This window comes from Pantherophis guttatus, chromosome 1 (genome assembly GCF_059756535.1).
Source record: "Pantherophis guttatus breed Tessera chromosome 1, ASM5975653v1, whole genome shotgun sequence".
NCBI classification, from domain to species: Eukaryota; Metazoa; Chordata; class Lepidosauria; order Squamata; family Colubridae; genus Pantherophis; species Pantherophis guttatus.
The window spans coordinates 306,718,865-306,742,812 of record NC_142063.1 but is presented as its reverse complement, the minus strand read 5'-3'; the positions used below and the strand labels follow the sequence as shown (position 1 = coordinate 306,742,812).

The 23,948-nt window shown below is 37.3% G+C and overlaps 2 protein-coding genes across 15 annotated transcripts in view; one reads left to right on the top strand and one right to left on the bottom strand.

Moving 5' to 3' along the window:
• Nucleotides 1–9,079, top strand: part of KLHDC3 (kelch domain containing 3) — a 50,309-nt gene extending 41,230 nt beyond the window's left edge. For 10 of the 14 annotated variants that reach the window (XM_034427573.3, XM_034427570.3, XM_087888055.1 and 7 more), the window contains 3 exons: nucleotides 5,770–5,843; nucleotides 6,007–6,085; nucleotides 7,806–9,079. In XM_034427573.3, the coding sequence (XP_034283464.1) occupies nucleotides 5,770–5,843; nucleotides 6,007–6,085; nucleotides 7,806–7,872 (220 nt within the window). In that variant the 3' untranslated portion in view covers nucleotides 7,873–9,079. The remainder of the gene's footprint in view (nucleotides 1–5,769; nucleotides 5,844–6,006; nucleotides 6,086–7,805) is intronic. The other 4 variants (XM_087888075.1, XM_087888064.1, XM_087888079.1 and 1 more) reach the window with 1 other exon arrangement.
• The window catches only part of MEA1 (male-enhanced antigen 1), a 96,201-nt gene that overhangs the window by 47,242 nt on the left and 25,011 nt on the right, over nucleotides 1–23,948 (bottom strand). The window lies entirely within an intron of this gene.

Sequence of the window (23,948 nt, the reverse complement as noted above, 5' to 3'; positions counted from 1 at the left end):
TTTCAGTCCTGCGGTGCAGTTTCTAAATTGTTTAAAGAATCTATAATATCATTTGTGATCCAAAACATCATTTGCTAAGCTATGTTAAGATCAGTGCAGGCAGACTGTTTCTACAGTTAATTTAGTTTGTGGCCCCTTTTCTTCAAATTCTTGTTTAATCACACTAATTTAATTCAAGTCATGTCGTTCAATAGTTATTGGAAGATTTTGTGTAAAAGTGTTTACTTTTTACTGTCTTTACTTTTCTCTTACTCCCCCAACTTTGCTAATTATTTAAGCTTCTGTGATTCACCTCATTGCTTTCTTTTCCATTCATCCTGTAGCACGGGCCTGAGTTGCTCATGCATCAATAGTCTTTCTTTTTTCTGCCTTAAATCCTGTCTTGATTTAATTAAGAGTTGGTGATTGAATGGTAGCAGGATCTATTTCTTCTGAGACTGGTTCCAAGGGCCTCTAGAGAACTGAGAATGTGAATATTTTTTCTAATGTTACTGGATTTATGTGAAAATATTCATTAAGCAGTCTAAAGGAGTTGCTGTTTGCTGAACAAGCTAAGATTATAATTTATTGGGTATCAGAGTGCTGTTTTGTATTTAAAAGTTGTTAAAAATCAGGAACTAATGAGTAAAAACGTGTAGCACATTGTTTGATGTTAAAGATTACTAGTGACATGTTAAATACTGTGTACACTATTAGATCCAGTGATACATAGAGTGATTATCTGAAAACAATAGGTACAATAAATTCCTATTCTGTAAAGACACTTTATTCAACATTGATATCTGGAACAATGGTATACTGAGTGGCAGAATTCAATCTCCTAGAAAGAAATCAGAAGGTGTAATAAACTTAGCATAGTTTAGATCCGTGTGATCCAGGGTTGTTTCAAGTTCCTAAATGCAATGCCTATAAGCATACATATACTACCAACACTTTATTTGGTGTCCTTGTTAAAAGAGTATGAGCTAATTACTTAAATAAATTGTTATGGAAGGTTGTTTCCCCCATTCTCTGTTCTTCAGAGGAGATATTCTTCAATTGGCCTTTTACAAATACCATCAATCCCCTTTTATTGAATCACTATAATTTTATTAAAATTATTTAAAAAAGTAAATCTTCACTTCAAGATACTAGCTTATGAACTATAAGGTCACATTGAGGTGGAAGGAGAGCAACAGCATGGGAAGAGGGAAAACGGAAACTGAACAGCTATGCAGCAGAGCAAGGCTTGTCCAAACAAACAAAATAATTGTTTTACCCATATGTTACCAAAAAAATGGCAGCAATAGATAAAGCGATTCCTCTTTCTTACTCTGTGTGAGGTGTAGTGTTGTGTTAAGTTTCATTCACTTATTTGATGGCATCAGTAGTACTGGATTAAGAGGTCTCTGTCGTCTTTGTGAGGATAGACGAGATCTTGTGCTTTCATCTTATTTTTTATTTAGAAGCTAGGCTACTTCCACACAGCCACTATTTAGTGACTAGTTCCTACAACACTTTCAAAATTTCACATCTGTGCAAAATTTTAGAAAGGTAAGCGCCATCTTATATTGTTGTATTTTAATGATCTCTTTTTAAATTTTATTTAAACATTTAAACAAGTACATTGAAGTTGGGCAGCCAATAAATTTTAATAATAATAATTTTAATAAATCAGAGTATGTTTGCATTGGTATAATGAGGATGTTAGATACTAGTGAGTCAGACTCAGACTGATTCAATTTCTGTGTGGACCAATGTTTTTAATCTCAACCTGACCTGGGCAACAACCCACAGTTACTGCAGGGACATTCCAGTGATACTTTTGAACCATCCATCTATCCCATCAATTGTTTTCATGTTCTTATACTTCCAAGATGTAAGATGAAAGTGTAAATTTGCTCACTTTTGTTCAAAATTATACACAGCTTGAAAGCATTTTATTTTCATGAAAACAAGGAAAACTTTTTCACTGTGCCTTGATTAAAAGTTTGTATGCCAGGTACAAAATAAAATTGTTTAGGAGCCAAATGTGGAACGAGCTCCCCCCGGAGATACGGAGGATCCCGGATCTACGCACTTTCCGCCGTGCTTTGAAGACACTCCTATTCCAGCAGGCCGGCCTGGCCTAATTTTCTCCCCTTCTTTTAAATTTTTAAATTGAAATTTTAATTTGTTTTAAATTATTGGGAATTTTAATTGTCTCGGGCAAAAATTATTTAATTTGGTTTTAATTATGTTTTTTAACTTTTGTATTCATGTGTTTTATTTTGTGCCTGTTCACCGCCCTGAGTCCTTCGGGAGTAGGGCGGTATACAAATTTAATAAAATAAAATAAAATAAATAAATAAATCTAGTCATTACTACTGTAGTTGGACTTCTTAACCAGAAACTCTAGAAGGTATCTATATACTACTAAAACTCTTGATTCCTGTAATCTTTAACTGAGTGAAACAGTGCTGAATGCTCAGTGAAACTAAGCAAACCCTTTTGAACCTATGCACCTCAATGGGCTAATTTATAAAATGCCTCCAATATTCGGGACCCAGGACTCTTTTGGAATTGAAATTTGGCAAATTTTATAAAACAGTTTATGTCATAAACATTATCATAATAGTTTGACAAAATTGAAAATGTCATAAAATATTTCCTGCACTGAGTTTGACTCTGCTACATAGGCAGATATATATTTTCCAGTGAAGGCAGTACATTAAGACTTCTGTTATTGTTGAAAGCTTTGAGGAAACTGGTACAGAAGGAACTTCTCTGAAAGGATGACCCAAGGGGTAATGGGTTGTCTAGTAAGCAAATCACAGTATACACCAGGTAATTGCTGCTGTTACTCTGAAGGTTATAAAAGTCTACTTATAGTGTTCATTTATCCAGACTCACAGCACAATCTAGCCATGTGTCAGCTCCTCTAGGTAGACCAGTCCAAGCAATCAACTCCACAGAAACATTAAAACTACTTTTATTGAGACAGAGCCATTTTGGTCCAGTGGTTAAGGCACCATGCTAGAAATCCTAGGTTCAGGTTCTGCCTTAGTCATGAAAGCTAACTGGGTGACTTTGGACCAGTCACACTGTCTCAGCCAACCCACCTCACAGGGTTGTAGTTGGGGGACGGGGGGGGGGAAAGAAATAAGATGCATCAGATATGTTAGCTGCCATATTTGTAAAAAAAATAATAAAGGCAGGATATAAATAAACAAACAACAGAATTCCACAAGTCTTATTGTGCTGTACTTTGCTCTCTTATAGTTCAGTGAATTAGGGAAGTTTCTTTACCCCTTATCACTTTGACAGTGGCGCTTGCATATGCATATCTTTTCAAGTTCATCTTCATTACTATCTACATCAGGCCAGGAGCGATAATGTATAACTGAGTATCAGTGTACCGATGACACCAAACCCTATGGCATCCCATAAAACGGCACCACCCAGCTGGAACCACATATTGAGGAAGGAGCAGAACCACTCTAAAACATTGCTTTTGATCTGTAAACTTCCTGTAGGCAATGTAGAAAGTTACCATGGCCAATGATATCAAAGGCTGCTAACCAGGAGGGGTATTCTATCCCTAGCAACGATTACCAAGTAGAGCAACCCAGTCTTGGGCCTATGCCCAGGCCTGAAACTAGACTGAACATTGTCTAGATAATCTACTTCATAGGGTATTTTGTGGCTGAATCCCTACCAGATGCGCAACAACATTTTAGAGAAGGTTGGATTGATATTTACTAAACTCAACTAGATCCAAAGACAGACTCTTAAGGGATGGGGATATACCACAGCCTATTTCAAGACTGAAGGCATAATCCCTTTCCAAAGTTCATAACCTTTCATATCTGGTACATATAGCATAAGAAATGCCAAATATTAATGCTTCAAAGGAGTTTCACAAAATATATTTCCATATAGTTATTTTAATATCAAATGTGTATTTTTCCTAAAAGCCTTAAAGTTGATTAACTATTATTTAATTAGTCTGGCTGTTCCTATAACTTGAGCTTAGTGCAAGGCAACAAGAAAAAAAATCTGACTGCTTGCTTTGCCTGCAATCCTGCTTTCTTACTTACTTAACTCTTAAAAATACATATATTTAAAAAAGCATGCCTTACATATTAAAGTCTCTTGCTTTAGATCTTTTTTGAATTTTTTTAAAGAAACAATGTTTTTATACATGAATGAATTATTTCAACTTCAGAGAAGAAAGTAGATGTTCCTGATGCCTGGGAGTAATCTAATATGATTCCACTCCCCACCCCACCCCCAAGTGGGTAGCCTGCTAGGAGTCTCTACGACCTTCTGTGATAATGAAATCTCCAGATGGTGCCAGAACATCCGGTCCTGCCTGTTGTGGGGGCAGTGACGAAAGCTTTGTTTGTTTGCTAGGGTAGCAGAGAGGCTGGAGAAATCAAAGTAACAGTGTAAGTGATTCTATAAACAGATCAAGCAATATATTTCCTTTTTCTGACATTGCTTATGCTTCTTGTCTCTTAAACTATGGTTGCTGGATCCTCTGCCCTTGCTTATTCTGGGCATTTTGTGTCCATTTAGAAACCTATGAAAAAGTATTACACATTAATCATTTTTAAATTGGATAATTAAGACAAACCTTTCACCTTAATTTATTACAATTAAGTCTAGTAATATTAACAAAGAACAGAAGCATTCAAATCTATCTCTAAAGTTAGAATAGAATAGATACCAATGGAAAGTTTACATATAAATGGTGTGAACAAAGACTTTTCAGGGAAAGATCTATATTTATGTGAGGGAACACCATATTGCTGATAGCTTTCCAAAATGTTGTTAAGTATAGGACATGGCAAACGGTAGACACATGGCAGAGAGTAAAGTGCAATATCTACTTGGGCCATGCAGTGCTTCAGATTCAGTCTTCAAAAGGTACTTCAGCGGGTGCAGGAGGATAACATACCATCTGTCTGCAATATTTTGAAGCAACTCCCTTTCCCCCAAAATTCTGCAGCTGTGCAGCCTCAATATCCACTGTATTTAGGAAAAAAAGCATGAGGCACAAATGCCAGACTTGCAGAAGAAGCAGGAGGTGTGAGGAAGGCAATGTTATGCAGGTAACTAAAAGCAAAGTAGTGAAGGCCCCAGTAGCTGTTTCACATTTAGGATTTTTTTAGCCCATTGTCTAAATGTGCTGAAAGTTAAATCCTTAATCCACTCCTGTATTTATTCTTGCCTATTGATCCCTTGGGAGAACAGAAATTGGTACATTTTCTCCCATTCTTTCCTTGGGGGAATTTTCTATTCTCTAATTAATTTTACAAGCCAATTTTGTCAAATTATTTGATTTCAATCAGGTTTAGTTGATTTCAGACTTCCATAAATAAAACTTATTATCAAAAACTTAGTATTCTGTTACTATAAACATATAGAATTCCCAAGTGTCTTCATGCTATAAACACTAAAGGACTGTTATAATTTTTTTTTTGAAGGAAGAGGTACACTGATAGGATATAAAGCTCAGGTAAATTCTTTCCAAAATTGCTTTTCTATGTTTGGAAATTCTCCAATACCATATTTGATACAGTGGCTTGATGTGGCTTGATCAATACATTTTCCTATTCCACCTTTGTTTTCTTTGGATTTTTAACAGTTCTGGTAACAACTCCTTGGGAATTCAGAATTTTGCAACTATTTAGAGACTTTGGTTGTCTTAATAAAAGCACTAGCTTGAAATAGATTTTTACTTTTTATATCACCATTAACAAAACTTTTTCAGTGATTAACAATATTCTTTTTTTATTTCTACAGCCCATCTCCAGAAGAAGGCATGGGAGATGAATTTGATCTGATGGATCACTCAGACTTGTACATCTTAGACTTCAGTATGTGAATATTTTCTCCTCTTTAACTACTTTACTTTGTTCAAACCTCTTGCTTTAAAAACATGTCTGAGGTAGAGCTGGGCCAGTGAAAATGCTATCTGTTGTAGATGTTTTAGTTTTTCCTTTATTGGATATCGTGTACTATATATTACTCTTTTTTCAGGTCCCAGCTTAAAAACGCTGTGTAAACTGGCAGTGATCCAGTACAATCTGGACCAGTCTTGCCTCCCTCATGATATAAGGTAAAATATCCTTATAGAGATATTTCAGTATCTCTGATCAAAGAGCCTTAACAGTGTAAGTAGCTGCCCTAGCATAGTATTGTGTGCTCACTGAGAGAAACTCTACAGATGTTCTGACAGATCCAATTTGAGACTTCAAAGGCACATACTCTGCAATTTATGCACTCTGCCCGCAGACATTTATGGAAGAGGGGAGCAACTGGTTTTCACTGTGACTTTATGACAAAAATTCCATAGCTTATACACTTTCTTCCAAGAATAGTTTGCATCTTGACACATCTTATCACTTTTTTGCCATCATGGTTTATAGCAGGTCTCTGTGCAGTGAGCATGGATGTTTTTAGTGTTATCATTTCTCCATTATTCAGAGATTGTTGGAAAACCTTGCCTGTTGCTCTACTGTACTATGCTTGTGCCTAAGACAGTCATGGCTTGTTGTCGGTAGCCATGGCTAGGGGAAGCTTTGTACAGATTCAGCCTGTGAGCCAATTGCATCTATTCCTGGATTGGGAGAACTTGCTCATGGTATTCACCCTGTAGTTCTAGCTAATGAGTTGCAACATGCTCTACAATGGGACTTACCCTTAAAGACCATCCAGAAATTATAGCTTGTCCAGTTTTGAGTAGTACATGGTTTGCGCATGTAATGGTGCTATAAGAGCTGTGCTGGCTTCCAGTTTTTTCCTAGGTACAATTCAAGGTACTGATTGTCTATAGCGAGGTATCAAACTTGTTCACATCACGTGGCATATCGTGATGTATTGCAACATGTTTTGCCATTGCGGAGCAAGGGTGGGCATGGTCTGCATGTGACGCATCTGGCCCGCGGACTGCAAGTTGACACCCCTGATCTTTATGCTTCTAAAAATCTGATTCTTGTAATCTTTAACTGGGTGAAACAGTGCAAAATGTTTTGAACCAAGGTACCTCACTTGGGTTAGCTTACAAAATACGTGCAAAATCCAAGATTTATAACTCCTAAGGAATTGAAATTTGGTAAATTTTATAAAACATTTTATGACATAAACATAAAATGTTGTAAAACATTTCCTATGCTGATGTTTGACTGTGCTATACAGTTCAACATGAGCTATTTTCAAGGCAGATACATCTCTGAATGAATCCCAGCTTTTCCAGTGAAGGCAATATTCTAGAAGCTCTGTTATTGTTGAAGACATTGAAGAATCTGGGTAAGGAATTATCTCTGAAAAGATAATCCAATTGGACATAGGTTGTCTAATCACCCTTAAAATTCTGAATGGTATAGGACCAGGTTAATTGAAGGACCGTTTCTTCCTGAAGGTATCTGCCCATTCCACTAGGTTTGATAGAGTGGCCCACTCAGATCCCTTCCCTTAAATGTTGCCATTTAGTAGAACCTAGGTAGTGTGCTGAGTAATGGCCCTGCCCTTTGGAATACCCTTTCATCTGAAATCAGGCAGACCTCTACTTTTTTGATCTTCAAGTTCTGGCTTTTCCCACGAGCCTTTGGGTAGTATGAGATTGGAGCCCACTAAGTGTCTAGCTTTTTTTCCCCCTGAATACAGTATATGAGAATGTGTTGTGCTTGAAGGCATCAGGAGTAACTTTTTAATTTGGTTTTTATTGCTTTGCTATTGCACATGAGCACCCAGAGAAATGCTGCAGAAGATGGGGCGGGGAGGGCTCTATAAATCTTATATAAATGAAATAAAATAAATCTGATCTGTTGTCTTTTCAGATGGGAGCTTTCAGCAATGACAACGAATAGCAACATCAGCCGTCCAATTCTCTCTTCCCATGGATAATTTGGTGTCATGCTCCTGGCTGCCTTCAACTCCTTGCCTTGCAAATGTCACCTTCTGTCTTCCTCCCTGTGCATGAAAGTTCAGCTTATTCAAAAAAAAAAGGAGCACTACTTCAACACAAAGATCTCTTTACTGACCAATATTGGGAAGGTTTTTTTGCCTATCCCACTGCCACACTAGTTGCAGCTATAACTTTGCCAAAACCTTGATTTAAAGGTAGCATGCACGCAGAATCAGATAATGCATACTACAAAAAAGAACACCAGATGTGTTTTTGCTCTCATAGCTGAAGGTTACATCTGACAGCTATCTACTGGTATAGTATCTTTTCATTTAATAGCGTCAAAAGAAATATAAATCTCAGGACTGTTACAAGACCAGCATATGTTTCATATGCGCTACAGAATCAAAGGTGAACAAAGCAAGGACTCATCAGAATTCAGCTTCTCTATGTCTCAGCAATTTTGAGTGCCTAGCTCTCAGTATTAATGTAAGAACTGAACTGGTTCCCTATCTTAAGCCATTTTCTTTGCTTCTCTGAGCACAGAAAAAAATTGCCTAGTCTTACACATTTTGGGGGTTGACCAGCTTGTTTTCTGCAATGGGCATCCGGACGATCTCCATATGATACTTAAGCACTTGCCACTTTTACAGTGGTAGAGATCAGAGTCTTCAGTGGAAGAAAGTAGGATGAGGACTATCTGGCCAAGCAAGGAGTGGCATCCAACATTCTGTAAGACTGAATCAATTTTTTTTTCTGCGTGTTATGGGAGTATTCATCACAAGATCTGAAATGCTATCACCCAGTTTAATATGTATAAGCAAAAACTCTGAATTTATAAATACCAGGGTGGGGGAAGAAAAACTGTGTCAGTACTTTATATGGCTAGAGGACAAGTGATGGACTAATACAGAGGGTATGAGGATTTAGGGTCTGCAGTCCACAAATTAAGACTCTAATTGAAAAAAAATGTATAAATTAGTGGCTAAAAGGAGGTGAGCTGGAGTGTTATCAGTTCAAATCTTGGTGTGGCCATGGACTTGCTAAACACTGCCGGACAAGCCACACTTGATTTCAACCTCACATCAGAAATATAGGAGTAACACTTTCTTGCCATATGGGAATATTGTAACAATTACAATATACAATAAGTGAAATGTTTTGAATATTCAAAAGTGCTATATAAATGCTGCATATTTATTAAAATTGGGTTTCTTCATTACTCTTATTAAACAAGGTTTTTAACTAGTCAGGGTAATCCAAGTGCCTTAAAATTGTCTAATTCAATTGCTCCATGAGATTATTTAACCTGGGATCAAAACAGCACAGTATTTATGTTAATCTTTTGGGGGGAAAGCTATTTACTGCAAGGTTAATTTCATCTGTCCCCCAATTAACATTGTGTGTTGTGATGCATGAATAAGGTGGCCTTATAAACATAGCAGTATAAGAAAAATAAAAGTTAATATAGGCAGTGTAGTAAACTTATATACATGTATGCATAGATTAGATTTCTTACAAATGCATGTATATTACATTAAAGATGGATATGAACGAGGCCAACACAAAACCATATAATAGAGGCTTTCTGGTGCACATGCAGCTTGTTCCTCAGTTTTTACTTCTATAAAAAGTGTACAAGTTTATCACTTGGTAAAAGAATAAACTGTCATAGAGCTAGGCACCTCAGGATAATTTTTCTATCTTAAAACATAATGCAGTTCATATGTCCAACTACCCCTGACTTTATGTCAGAACTAGGCAATGTTTATTACAACATGATAAAGGACTGATCCAGATACCCTGTCTGATTTTTTTCAGTTTTCTTTTACCATATATCTTTCATTTTTTGAATGGACTTAGGTTAAATGAAAGCAGAATGTTTGTAGGCTGACACCTCCCCCCCCCCCCCCGATTAATCATTAGTTGTCTCACACAATTCTTAAAAAGTATTATCAATTGTTCTTTTCAGATTTATCTGAAAAAAGTACAACTTAGTATATGGAGAATCACAAACCTGGTCTGCAAGGCAACCTATGGAGACGCTGTTAATAGTCTTTTTTGAACCAAGAAGAGGTTTTTTTTCTGTATTTGCTCAACAATGGACAGTTGAGTTAGGTTAATAATATTTTTATTATAGGAAACAAACTGGGTGCCTTTTATTTATTTTCAGTATTTTTATCTTCAGTTATGGACATACTGTGCTTTTCTCAACCATCAATTGTTCAGTTTTGTTTTTACTTTCAGTTGTCAATTTTTTAAAAAAAATTCTTTTCATTGGAGCAATTCTGAATTGAAATTAAAATATAACAGAGTGAAATGCTTGTTTTGAAACCCTGGCTAGCTTCAGTAAACAGATTATTTTTCTTTGTGCCAACATAGCTACATCTGTGACTCAAGTTACTATGCCTCAAATTCAGGCAACAGGAATATTAGTTTCAGGTGAATTTAATATTGATTACCTGAATTTATGTTAATGGACAAATTCCTGTTTATTTTTTACTCCACTTGGTACTCTGAGATGTATTTGAGATTATAACTCCCCAAATTCCAAAATAGCATAATTGAACATGTTTTCTGGGAATCCTTCTAGTATCAATACATCTGGAAAGTATGAGATTAGAGAAGGTTAGAATTTTTAGTTGCATTATCAAACTACAAATTCCAACTTTTGCTTCAAAAAGAAAGGGGTCTGTGTAGTATGCACTTCTACTTCAGCCCATATAATATTTATGTTGAAAATTAAGTTCTTACCATTAAAAAAAAGAAAAAGCCAAGCCCATTTGAAAAATAAAATAAAACCAGTGTTTATTGAAAAGCGGGGAAAGTCAGTGTTAAGAGAATCGTAAGGAAAATTGTCAGTGGGGTTTGGAAAACAGTGCACATGCTCATAATGTGTTTTGGAATAAAGATTTCACAACTTTAAAAATAGAACAACTTTGAAGACTTATGAAAATGGCTTGGGAGAGACAAGTTACCTTTTTTGGCTCTGCTAAAACAAATGTATTGTGTACCGGTATTTATTGAAAAAAGAAAAAGAAATAAAAACTTACAAAACTTGCTTGCCAGAGATGAAAGTGGAATGAGCATCAGAATGCTTCTTCCATGAGACCAATGCTTCAAGTTGAGGGCATTTTTCCCAAGTTCTGGCTCACTGCACATTCTTGCAGAAAGATGCATGCATCATAACCTGCCTCAGCTTCGTGCAGTGCAGAACACTGATATATCAATAGTGAAACAAAATCCATTTGCCAACTTAGTTGCTTTTGTAAGTGGGCAGGCATTTTGTTCCTTCCCTTTTTTTCACACACACACACACACACAAAACACAACATTTTTTAAAATAAGTAAATACTGGAGAAGTCTGAACCCTGCATCCTTCTTGGGAAAGTTTAAGAAGAGGAAGCTACTCAACATACTCCTAATAAGCAGGAAGGTTTGTGCACATTTTAATTAGCAGTCCTTCCAATCCATGCAATTTTAAAGATCACATTCCTAAAATTGAAGTTTTCAATATATGCTCCTCACAGTTCTCTGATTAAAACATCCCAACCTGAAACACATTTCTTCTGGGGAGATAATATCAGGATGGAGGAGGCATGACTAGAATATTGTCTGATCAAGATACAGAACCCATAGCATTGAGATTCAGGCCTTTATATTATTTATAATTCTAAATAATAATTACAATTGCTGGTGAAAACTGGCACCCAACCCACGTTTCAGTGTCAGAGCTTGAGTATAGAATTTATGGAAAGATTATGAGAAAGAGCTGAACTTTTATTCCTATAGAAGCACCACTTAGAATAGTCAATTGAATGAAGAAATACTCTTAGGGTATCCAGTCCAGTGCTCTGACACAAATGGCAAATTTATCCAGGCATAAAAGCTCATGGGAGCCTAAACACCTTTATATATAAAGAGATAGAAACGAGCACAGGAAATCCCGGAGTTGTTCATTTGATTTATATTCCGTGTTCTGCCGGAGGGTGCCTACAGAAGGTCAGGTTTTAAGTCGTAATAGACATCTTTCGAGAGGGAAGCCTAATAGGAGAGGAAATCTCATAATCTTTGAAGAATAAACAGAATGAGCGGTGGATACTTGTTGAGAGAAGAACAAATGACCAGGGGTGAGGGGAATGCAATGGGAGGATCAAGGAAAAAGACAATATGAGAATTTTTAAACACATCGCAGAATTTTTTTAAAAAAACAATATTCTTCTAAAAGAAAACTTGTTTTGCAAGTACCACTTGGGTGACCCAAAATTCTGACACAGAAAAGGGGGGAAAGCTTTCACCTTGCTGTCTCATTCTTAATTTCTTACACCTCCATTACTTTCTTTTCCCCTTAAATCACATCCTAACTAAGCAAAGCATCACTGAGTTTTTGAAAAGTAGAACATTAGGGAAAAGTCTGTTGGAGAGTATGAATATTAGGCATATCTGTATCTACAGTAGTAATTCTTTTTTTTAAGTGGCATTCTATTAAGATATTTTTTATAAACCATAGGATGAAAATGGCATTAAACCTGGGCCCACATTTTATGAAGGAAATTCTGAACTATAGATAATTTTCTGCCCTCAGAAAATTGGGTAGACTTTCTCCCTCCTCAGCCTCTGGAACAATTTGTAATTTCTCTCACTGAAGAATCCACCTAAATGTTCACTCAAAAGTTATCAATTAAGCCCACTAGATTTGAGCTTGCCTTCTGAGGTAGCTGAGTCTTAAGTTACTGCAGCCTTTCCTCAAAAGACTTGTTTTTGATATTCTATGCCCATCTCTGAATTCATTTCAAAATCTCTATATTAAGGATGGTCAGATTTCATTGTTGTGAAATCTCCTTTTTTACTAGAGTCCTAAAACCAATTTGTTCTAGTAGTTAAAGCATCAGTCTAGAAACCAGGAGATTATGACTATTAGTCCTGCTGTAGGCCTAAAAAGCCATGCCTAAAAAACTAGGTTGCTGTGGGAAGAATAGGAAAAGGAGGAATATTAGATATGTTCATCACCTTGAGCTATTTATAAAATGAAGGTGGGATTAAAAAGAAATCTAAAAAGATTATTAGATGGAGATGAATGCTAAACCCAGTTACTTTGACCACCAGAACCTAATTGCCTATTGGTTCTTTCACACATACATGTTCTCACAACCTGATTGTTAGCAGTAGTAAGAGAAGAAAAAGTGACTTGCCATTGCAAACAACTGAGAGTCATAAATTCTGACCTGTCTACTTCAAATCACCCAGAAACCTATCGATAAGTCCTATTCCGTCTTCTACTCACCCTTCTTTTATATACTCTATAGTTCAAAATTATACATGTAACTAGATGCAGTTTTCTGAATGAAGAACAAAGTGCCACGTTGACATTGCAGGATTTGGAAACTTTCATTCTGTAAATCAAATTTGATTAAATTTTGCTCCAGCAGTATTTTCCTACTCATTCAAGATATAATTCCGAGTTTATTGAGCATTTATTGTATAATATATAAATAGAATATGACACTTTTCATGCTAAACTGTTGCCCATATGTTGCTTCTCTTTTTGGTGATACCTTGTTATAGTTATTTATTACATTTATATCCTGCCATAATCTCACAATTCTCAGTGACTTTTTGTTTCAAGGTGAAATGCTCAACTGTTATGTATCTTATGTCCAGTATATATGCCTACAAACATATATATAAATATTAAAGCACCATGCAGTATTTCGGTAACTACAACTGATAAAGGAAACCTGAAAATCATTATTGTAGGGTATTACATAGTTAACATGACAAACGCTTGCTTGGGATTTAAAAGAGAAGGGGAGGTTTTTGCAGATTAAATGAATGTAGCAGGCCCAGGATAGCTCCAGCAGTGCATAAATAGCAGAGAAGCTCAGGTAATTATCCTGTCTTTATTCTTATCTGCAAATTTGGAGGATAAGCAGCTGGTGAAGCTTTTTCTATGCTGATTTTTCATAATAGAGTCTAAGAAACATCTTTCAGATCAACATAGTAACCATTTTATGTGATCATGCAGTGTTGATTTTTTTAAAAAAATACTGTGAAATATAGTCTGGTTGCTAACAGCTCCAGAAGAAAATGCAGCAAACGTCTGAGACCTGTTAAGACTATGCTGCAATTCAGTACAACTTTATAGTTTTGGACAATTGCTGTTTGAGTTTCTTCCTTGGCAGCTATGTTATCAGTCATACTATTTGATATTGCTCCTTTTTCCTAAACAGCATCACCAAGAGGCAACCTGTTATCAAATAATATTTTGTCTCTCATATCTTCCAGATGAGCTAACCACCTTCACAACAGCAATTATGTTACCATTTTGTTGATTCATTTACTTCACTGTCTTGTCATTTTTTAATTTTTTTTCTACAATGTCAGCTTGTTCACAGGGAAAATTATTAAGCTGCAAATTATGTAATACCCACATATACACACTGACAGGCATCATGCTACCATTCTCTACCCAGGTGTCTTCTAAACGAATTAAAAGACAGGTTATCATGTATATGATTCACCTTTTGTAGAATGTCCAGGCCCAACATAACAAATGGGAAATTCTAGAAAATTCAGACCCAACGTATCTGAAAAGTGCCTAGACTGGGCAGGCTGCCCTCACCAAATGAAAAACAAATGTGTACAGAAAGAGGTTGGTCACTATTTATTTCCTACTGCTCATCTTGTCTGCACTTAAATTGCTTGAGTCTGCACCTTTTGAAGAAGAACAACTTTATCTATGCTACTAGCGCTGCAGATAAAAGCCTTGATTCTGAGATGTATTTGCTGTAGTTTTATGTTGTTTTTGGAGACGTCCCTACCCTAGGGTGTTTAATTTACTATTATCTAGTTTGCAAAGCCATTCACTACATTAAAAACAGCATGGTTCATTAAAACCCATAAACTTAATGGATTCAAACATAGATCAACAGCAGGGGGAAGAGTTTCCACTGAATCAAGCTCAGTTCCTAGTAACTTCATGAAGATGTCCTTGCTGTTTTCTATGAAACATACAGAAATGGTTCTCTGGTGCCAGTTTCCAGGATTCTTTTCAGCTTTGGAAGTCTCCCAAATCTCCCAATCAGGCCTGATGTGAGCAAGGTAAAAATAATTTTATGTTTCCTCCTTGGTCTATAGAAAGAGGCAAATGTTGAGTGCAACAAGATATGAGGAGGAATCTCCTTCCGAAAAATTGGGGTGACTCCTCAGAAATTAATCACATATCCACCAAAAGAGAAATTCTTGGTAAAAATGTGCCAATATCTGAGCATAAAACACATTACTCGTTTGAGGGGCTGTATTTCCAAAAATATTTGAAAATTTAGGCCTTTTCCATTTAAAATGAGGTCTTACACTGTATATAAAAACATACAGATATCCAGTAAAATTGTTGACAAAATCTCTACTGACTAATCAAAATGCAAGCAGCAGCTTTTGCACCTACTACATTTTCAAACAGTCTTCAATGGCACTCCCCATGGAGTGCCTCACAAGGGTCTTCTGAGAAATTCACTCATGTTTATTTTGACTCCAAACAACAATAGAATCCCAGGCTGAAATGTGTGGTTTTTTAAAAAATTCAGAGTCACAAAAAGTTTCCAGAAAGCAGAAGGGAGGGTTAGGGAGGCACAATATTCAAAATATATCAGGAATTCATATCTCAGTTTTAGATGGCTAAGAGGCAAAGGTTTCATTATTTTGAATAAAAAGAAAACAAAGAACCTTAGGGAACTATACCTTTGCTAGTTTAAGGTGCTGTATACTCTCTTATAGAACTGCATTTCCCAGATATGCCTTGAAAATGATATTTTATGATGAAATCAGTCTAATGCTGGATCTCTTGTACAATTGTCCCTTAAAAATGGGACAAATCTTTTATTTTTAAATTTGGAAACTGAATTCCCAAGTGGTGGTGGGAATACATTCCAAAACTAGAAATAGTAAAGCATAAAATATGTAGAGGTCAGATATTTTTCCTGATTTTTCTCTTTCAAGAAGCAAGCTATCTGAAAGGAAAAGATAGCTCTTATCAGAGGTGTGAACTTTTGAAATTATTCAAGTTCCTGGGCTGCAGGTTACTCATTTCTGCCTTATATCATCAAAGTGCCAGATATTTTCCTGAGATAAGTTGAATAATATAAGTTCAAACGTTGCACCTTTATTTAAAAGACCTCAAAGTAGTAAGGGTTCTACTTTATACCCTTCCCTGGGCACAAAGAATAAACGTCCCTGATAATCTAAAGAGAATTTGTCAGCAGAGCAGGGGAATTGGGAGATGAGAGGTGCAAACATTATAGATAAGGTACCACTGATAATGATTGCCATATGTGACGAAATTTAACTTCAGCAATATTGCTATCTAAATAAAAAAGGAAGGAAATGTAGATTCTGACACAAGCACTAGGAAATAACACAGAACCAATCAATAAAGTTGTGTTCTTGCTTATAAGTTGTTATCTGGATGGAGCTTTCCTTTGTAAAAAAAAAAATTGCCAGTATACTAATCTTAACCTAGATCACTCAACTTGGTTTTCAATAGCTGCAATAATTTTAAAATCACAAGTTTAATTGGTTTTGCACTTTATGCCTGATTTATATAGAATATTATGTCAGATGTGGATAATGATGATAGTTGGATTTGCAAATGCTAATATAAAACATAACTCATACAAGCCACATTACAAAATAATATGATGGGTGAACTCAGTCTATGCAGTGGACCTATTTGCCCCTTCTGTGATGACTGCTTTTCATTGGCTGTCAGATGGCAAGATCTCAACAGGAGGAAATAAATTTTAAACTTCCCTTATCGGATTCTCATTCATTGAGTCAACGAATCAAATATCTATTGTTCTCTTATTCCTTTCCTACTGTCTCAGCTGCAGAAGAAACTTTGGTTGAATGTATGTTAGAAACAGTAAAAAACAAAACAAAAAAACACCTCAGCCTATAAATAAATCAATTTATATATTCTGTATTGAACCTAAATTCAAAGCTCAAGTTTCAGAACATAAAATAACAGAAACAAACAGTAGAAAAAGTCAGCTGAATAATTTACAGTTTGCAGCTATGAGCCTTTTTTATATGGAATTTGACATTTAATTGAACAGAATATTGTTAATACATGATCCTAAAGTATGTTTGTATGTCTGTGCATTTGAATGCTGTTGGATATCAAAATCATGTGTGGAATCAAAAGCAAAGCAAGGTACCACTTAGTCTACAGAATTTACTGGCACCTAAACTTTAATACTGTACCCAAGTGTCACTGCAAGAAGTTGGATGTTATTCTGCTATATAATCAGCTGATCAGGTTGTTAATACTATGTCCAACTGATGACACAGGCTTATCACAAATGAAAAAGGAAATTGCACACTGTCAGTTTGTGCACTTCTCCTCAAAGATATTAACCTTTTGTTATGATCATTCTGAACCGCTGCCTGAATATGGAAATGAATGGGCATGTGCTGTTGGTTACAGGGCTTCATCAATTCCAAAGCCACCTTTTGTAAGCTGTAAAATAGCAAATTCAAATATTTTATTTGTTATAAACATTCTAGACTTAGCATAAATCTCTAGTGCTACGATCCACTGCAGAAAGACTAGACCCATTAGATCAGGGCTGTCAAACTCACGTCGTCATGGTGGCGTCATGTGACGTATTGGGACTTTTTTCCCCTTTGCTAAACCGGGCATGGGTATGGCCAGCACGTGACACATCCAGCCCACGGGGCCAGGAGTTTGATAGCCCTGCATTAGATTGTCCTCTCTCAGGGACCAAGGGACTTGGATGGGTTCCAGAAGGATCTGGGGGTTGTTCCTACTGTTCTGTATGGTCCTCCAAAGTCTTGGTGGCCACTTGGAATAAACTGAGTCTTTGGATTTGATCATGCCCATACAACCTTTCTCATCTCAGAGAACCCTGCACTGTTTATGGTTTAAGGAAGAGCTAAAAGAGAGAAGAGCTGAGAGAAATGAGAGAAGAGACATCTAGAATGTCACTGGCACTTGATGACTGATGAACTTGACAGAATGTGAATTAAAGCTGCTATTAAAACCTACCTGGTGGCAATGAGGGGGGTGAAGCATCATTACTCCTCCGCTCTTATCATAAATAGCTGCTCGGTGGCCATGTTTGGGTGACAGGAGCCTCCCTGGATAAGGATGGCTTGCAGAACCTTTTGCAGGGCTGTGTGGAGGAATTTTCCCAGCATCCATCAAATAAAATCACATTTATTCTCAATTTGATGCTGGCTTTGTTGCAGGTGTAATAAAGATGCCTAGGGAAGACTCTAGCCCTGCTATCTAGGAATGGTTTGAACCTCTGGGATCAGAGAAAGTGGTCAGGGTCCTTAAGGCTGGGAGTCAGGCCACCTGGTCTTTAGATCCATGCACCCTCCTGTCTGGTGAAAATGGCATGGAGTGTGTGTCATGTGAGTGGCTTACAATAATGGATAATGTTTTATTGAGTGAGGGGATTGTTCCTTAACTTCTTGTGGCTCACTCCCTCTTTAAGAAGCCATTGCTAGATCCCACTATTCTAGACAGTTTTTGCCCAGTATCTAATCTCCCTTTTGGGGAAAGATGTTTGAGAAGATTACTGCACAGCAGCTTCAGGGGGTCTTAGCTGAAGCAGATTATCGGGATCCCTTTCAGTCAGGATTTGAGCGGATTTGCTTTCTTTTTTCAGGCCAATTTCAGGTAGTGGTGATTGGTGAGGAGAAATCCTGTGTTCAGACTCTGCTATTTGGGGTATTGTAGGGTTTGATATTCTTCCTCTTCCTCTTTAACATCGAAATGAGGCTGCTAGGTGAGCTGATCCATTGCCATGGGATGAAGTATCATCAGTGGGCTGATAACACCCAATTGCACCTCCATCAGACATTATAATATCTCTGCCTTGGTGAATTAAGTAACGTTATGAATAGCTTATCCCATGTCTGGAGGCTGTGAGGGTCTGGATGGGGAACAACAGGCTCCTGCTGAACCCTAGCAAGACTGAGTGGCTCAGGGTTTTGGGGCCTTCTCCTTCTAGTACTTGTCACCTTTGATGCTGGATAGGATGGCACTGGCCCAGACAGACCCTGTTTGCAATCTGGGGGTCTTCCTGGACTTGGGACTTCTGCTAAAAGAGCAAGTGGCCATTGAGATTAGGAGGCCCTTTGCACAGCTTCATATGCACCAGTTGTGCGCCCCTTCCTAGATTGAGAGTTCTGCTCACTGTTACTCATGCTCCAGTCACCTCTCATTTGGATTTCTGTAATTCACTTTACATGGGATTGCCCTGGAAGAGTATCCAGAAACCTCAACTGATTCAAAATGAAGCCATGCGAACAGTCATGTTTGCCCCCTGAGCGGTACATGTTAACACATCTGTTTGCAAGCTGCATTGGTTGCTAGTCTGCTTCCAAATCCAATTCAAGGTGCTGTTTTTGATCTTTAAAGCCCATCATGACTTGGGACCAGGTTATGTGAGAGACCGCCTCTCCCCAATTACATCTGTCTGGCCCATCAGGGCTGGCAAAGGAAGCATGCTGCATGTCCCTTCTGTGAGGGAATTACATGTGGGTGGGTCTCAGAAGGTGGAGTTTCTTGCCCTGAAATAAGTGAAATAAACTCCATCCCTCTCAACTTTCCACAATTCCCTCAAGGTCTGGCTATGTTATCAAACCTAGAGGTCCTACAGGATTGGGAAGATTTCTGATGCCTCCCTTACTGTGATTAATATCATCCTCTCCTGTTTTGTGTACCTTTTTAATAGTTATTTTTAATTGTGACTGTTTTTATGTATTTTAAATTAAGTACTATATGCTGCCCAGAGTTACTTTCATGTGAGTATACAGTATAAATATAAATAAATGAATTAGTCATGTTTCTGTTATCTTCAGGTCCATTGGTCAGAGATTTTGGGCCTGTAACTCAGGCTTGAAGAAAAAAAATGAAGTAGACTCACTATGGACACCAAGCAAGGGCTTTTTCAATGGCAGGTGAGCTGCTGACAGATAGTCCTGATGCAGATTGAGCTAACTATTCAGTGACCATTGTTTGCAATTCATTTTGAGTCACTCACATCTGCTCAGAATGACACACTACATTCCTTTCACATCCTGTCTAATTTATGGGGGCACCACCGATCAGAGTTTATAAGATCAGAGGCAATTGCTATAACCACAGGAAGTAGACAAGAGGGGACTAGTTAAAATCTAATAGGGTTTAACTGGATGGGTCCAGGAAGTAGTCATTGCGCTTTTCAGTGAGAGAGATAGATTACCAGCTTGAAGGTGGCAAGACTCCGTCCTTGAACTCTGGAGCTTTGAATAATTATTACTACGCAAATCTTCCTTTCTTAGGCAAGATGCTTTAAAGTAAACAGTACTGACTATTTAGCTGCAAGCATGTTTAAAAGAAGTCAATTAGCTAGAATATTTTCACCCTGTCTTTTTCCTGAATATAGTTCTTTTTTTGCTGGGACAGAGATATGAAGTGCTACCATGAAGGTTTTTCTGGATCTCTGAACAGCCTTTGATATTACTGATCACAAGATATTGAAGGCACATCTTCATGGACTGAGAATTGGAGGCATTACATTTACAAGACTCTATTCCTATCTGGGGAGACATCACAATAAAGTACAGTAGTAGCAGGAGATTTCTGTTCAGTCCCAAACCTCTTTAATTGGGAGGGCATGTTCCTTAATAAAATACAGGACACTTTCTGAATATCTGATTTTGAAAACCATGCATCCATAATCCTCCCATCTTATCTAGGTTAAGCTTAAGGTTGTTGGTTTCATCTGGTACCACCTCCAGGCAACTTTTGAGCACATGTTCCTGATTCAGATGGAAAAGAGTATCGTGGGTATACTCATGACACTATACATTGTCTCCAGTTGATCATTCTCAATTACTCAATTACATTCTCAGTGACTCTTTTAACATGTCTGGTTGTTTATTTAAGATTGTTGTTATTTTCTTTTAACCCTCCTGGACTTTGTGAGGCGGAATGGAATTGAAAAACAACAACAACACGTTGACTTGTCTACAGTTCTCAGTTCCCTACAATTGGCCAAATCATTTTGATACCTGAGGAAATGGACAAAACAGCACTCTTCCTTGTCTATATACAGAAGCTGATCAGAAGCAATTCAGCCATGTTTCAATGTACACAATGGGAGAACTTCTACCACCAAACTTGCAGAAAGCAAGCCATTTTAAGGGATTCAGGGAAATTATATGAATCTTCCATCTGATCACTCTGCCTCTAATATTTATCTCATTTCCCTCACAGCTTCTATTGCCTGATACAGCCGTCTCATTCAGCTGCATGGTAGGCCCTACCTGATAATAGTATTTTCCTATTTTACAGGACCGTAATGAGCATTACAGAGACAGCACCCGTTAAAAGTTTTTCTAACAGTCCGAAAAGCTCAACTCAGCTGCTAAGTATATGATTTCATGCTTCCTTCAGTTCTCTGCCTGAGAGAATCCCTTTCGAAGCCACCTCCTCTAGGGCCTCAGTGCCATCAGGTCAGCATCACCAGCCACATCACTGGGATTAGAGAGCCAAAAGTGACGATAATTCTCTTCCACAAGCAGCAGCTCCCAAGCCACCCCGTAACCCCAATTCCCTGCTGAGATAACAAGCCCCTTTTAAGCAGCCAGGCCTTTTCTTTATTGCTTCCCCTATCAGATTACAGGCATGCTGTATATGTGTGTGTTGAGGGGGAAAGGATGCTATTTTTAGAAGTCTGTTTTCTAAAAATAGTTCAGAGATGTTTACAATTGCGTCACAAGAGGTAATTTTATCCCCTGTTTGGCCCCATAGGCCCCCCCTTTTCCCACCCCCTCCCCCAGAGGGGTTTATTATAAAAGAAGGAGAGACAGAGGATGTCGGGTCAGCAAGTTCAGACCCAGCCAGACAGCAAAGAGGTAAGAGATCCTTGGACTGAAGACAGGGTGGTGGTAGTGATGGTAACACTTTGACCCCCCAAAAATAAGGGTTTTTATTTATTATGGGTGGGTAATTTACATCATTATTATTTCAAAAGCCAAGAACTATAAGAAATTCAACTACTTTAGGTGTTGGTTTTCTTGGCTCTTAATAACAGGATTTAGCCAGGGGATGGCAATCATTCTAGGTTCTGCCCTACTCAGAGATGGAGTCTGTAGCTCCAAGCAATTCTGTCTCAGCTGTTCCACCCAGTGGCCAGCAGAAACATTGAAATGATAGGATTCATTACCTATCGTTCAGCACCTTGGAAGGAAGGTCATAATTTGAATCCAATGACCACTAAGTCTACAAATCGTAATCCATAGAAGGATTAGATATTGCCTTCCTATTTATACACCAGGAAGGGGATTCGGCTGAATCAACACAAACTATCACTTGGGTGGGCCAGGCTGCTACTGCTGATGCTGTGGGAAATATTTTTAGCCACAGTTAATTTTTGAAATGGGAAATTTTGTGGCTTAATTATGTCAGGAAGTAACATCTTTTGTTCTTTTTCCTAATCACAGTTAGGCTCCCCATGATCACTTAAATGTAAAGATGTGCTTTATTGCCTTTTCAAATGTTGCAGAGCTGGCTTTTGGATTAAAAACAATTGTATTGCTGAGCCACAGCATAGATTAATGCTGCTCTTGAATGGTGGATTGTCTCATCAGTAGGTGCTCCCTTTATCTAGGATTTCTACATACTGTATATTCCTTGTAAGAAAAACTCTTTCCCACACCTCTCAGGAGTTCAGTGTTCTTTCCCAAACTGCCAAAGTAGCCCCTTGTTTTGAATTTTGATGTAATTCTGAAGTATGAATCTGATTGAAGCTTCCTCCCACCCTCAATAACCTAAAACATCTAAGCAGAGAGAATCTTAGAAATATGACAATTGCTTATTCCCTTAAGAGATTGATGCTCACTAACTGCTGCTGAAAATGTAGTGTTGGTATCAACACAATATAGTAATAACTTGAAATTAATTAAAAAAAACAAACAGTAACTATGCTGAAAAAACAATCAATACAGAAGAATTATACAGAAACTGTTTATATTAAATCCTGAAAAAGTAAGGCCAAATGCTAAAATGCCCCTTGGGAAGTTGTGTTTAATGTTTGTATAGCTGATTGTAGGGTGTACAAAAGTTACCGTTTAGCATGCTCCTGTTTGGGTATCAATCTTTTTTCATAACTGTCCATTCCTTTATCTTGAATTTCTAATCATCCTCCCCCCAACATCAACATATCCCAAACCAATGGTACCACTCTATAATGCCGAGTTATTTCATATATAAACACAGAGATTGAATTTTCAATTAGCTAAGGACAAGCAAGGAGAAGTATTAACTGGACAGACAGACAGACACATACACACAAGCAGAACAATGTGTTCATTACAAATACTGCTCACCTGCTGCTGGCATTTATCCCTTGAGGCAGAGGGTTTCATTGATTAACAATGAACATTGCACTTCAGTAGTTTTAATAGTAGCCATAATATTTATTTGTAGCAGTGCACTTTTCAACAAGGTACATAACAGCAAACCAATTCAAAGACAATTAAAACATGAGAATATCAAGAGCTACCAGTAAATACAGATCATTGCTCTGTACAATTACAAAAGGATAACAGCATTACAATCACCAAAACAACAAGACCAGTTAAACATGAAACTTCATATCCTATCAAAACTGCTAATAAAAGAACTGAAATAAAGAATCTAAGTGGAGTAATTTTACAAGAGGCTTTATTAACCTGTTGTGTTGGGATTGTAATGTCTGGAATCACCTCCAGTATCCCAAGCTACAAATTTCCTAGTAGTAATCTCAGTACACCTACTAGTCAACAGGGTGGAGAAGGCTCACACAATCTCTATGAACCTAAATCTAGCAGGATTTAAAACCGATAATTTGGTTTTGCCATAGGGGAAATTAAATGAAGGCGAAATAGTATATTCAATTTGAATCAGTTGTAAATGATGCTAAATCTTTCTCTTGACATGGTTCTGAATAAAATGAGTATATTTAACTAATAATTTGGAGAACATCTGTCCATCACAATGGGTGATTTACAGTCTATATTC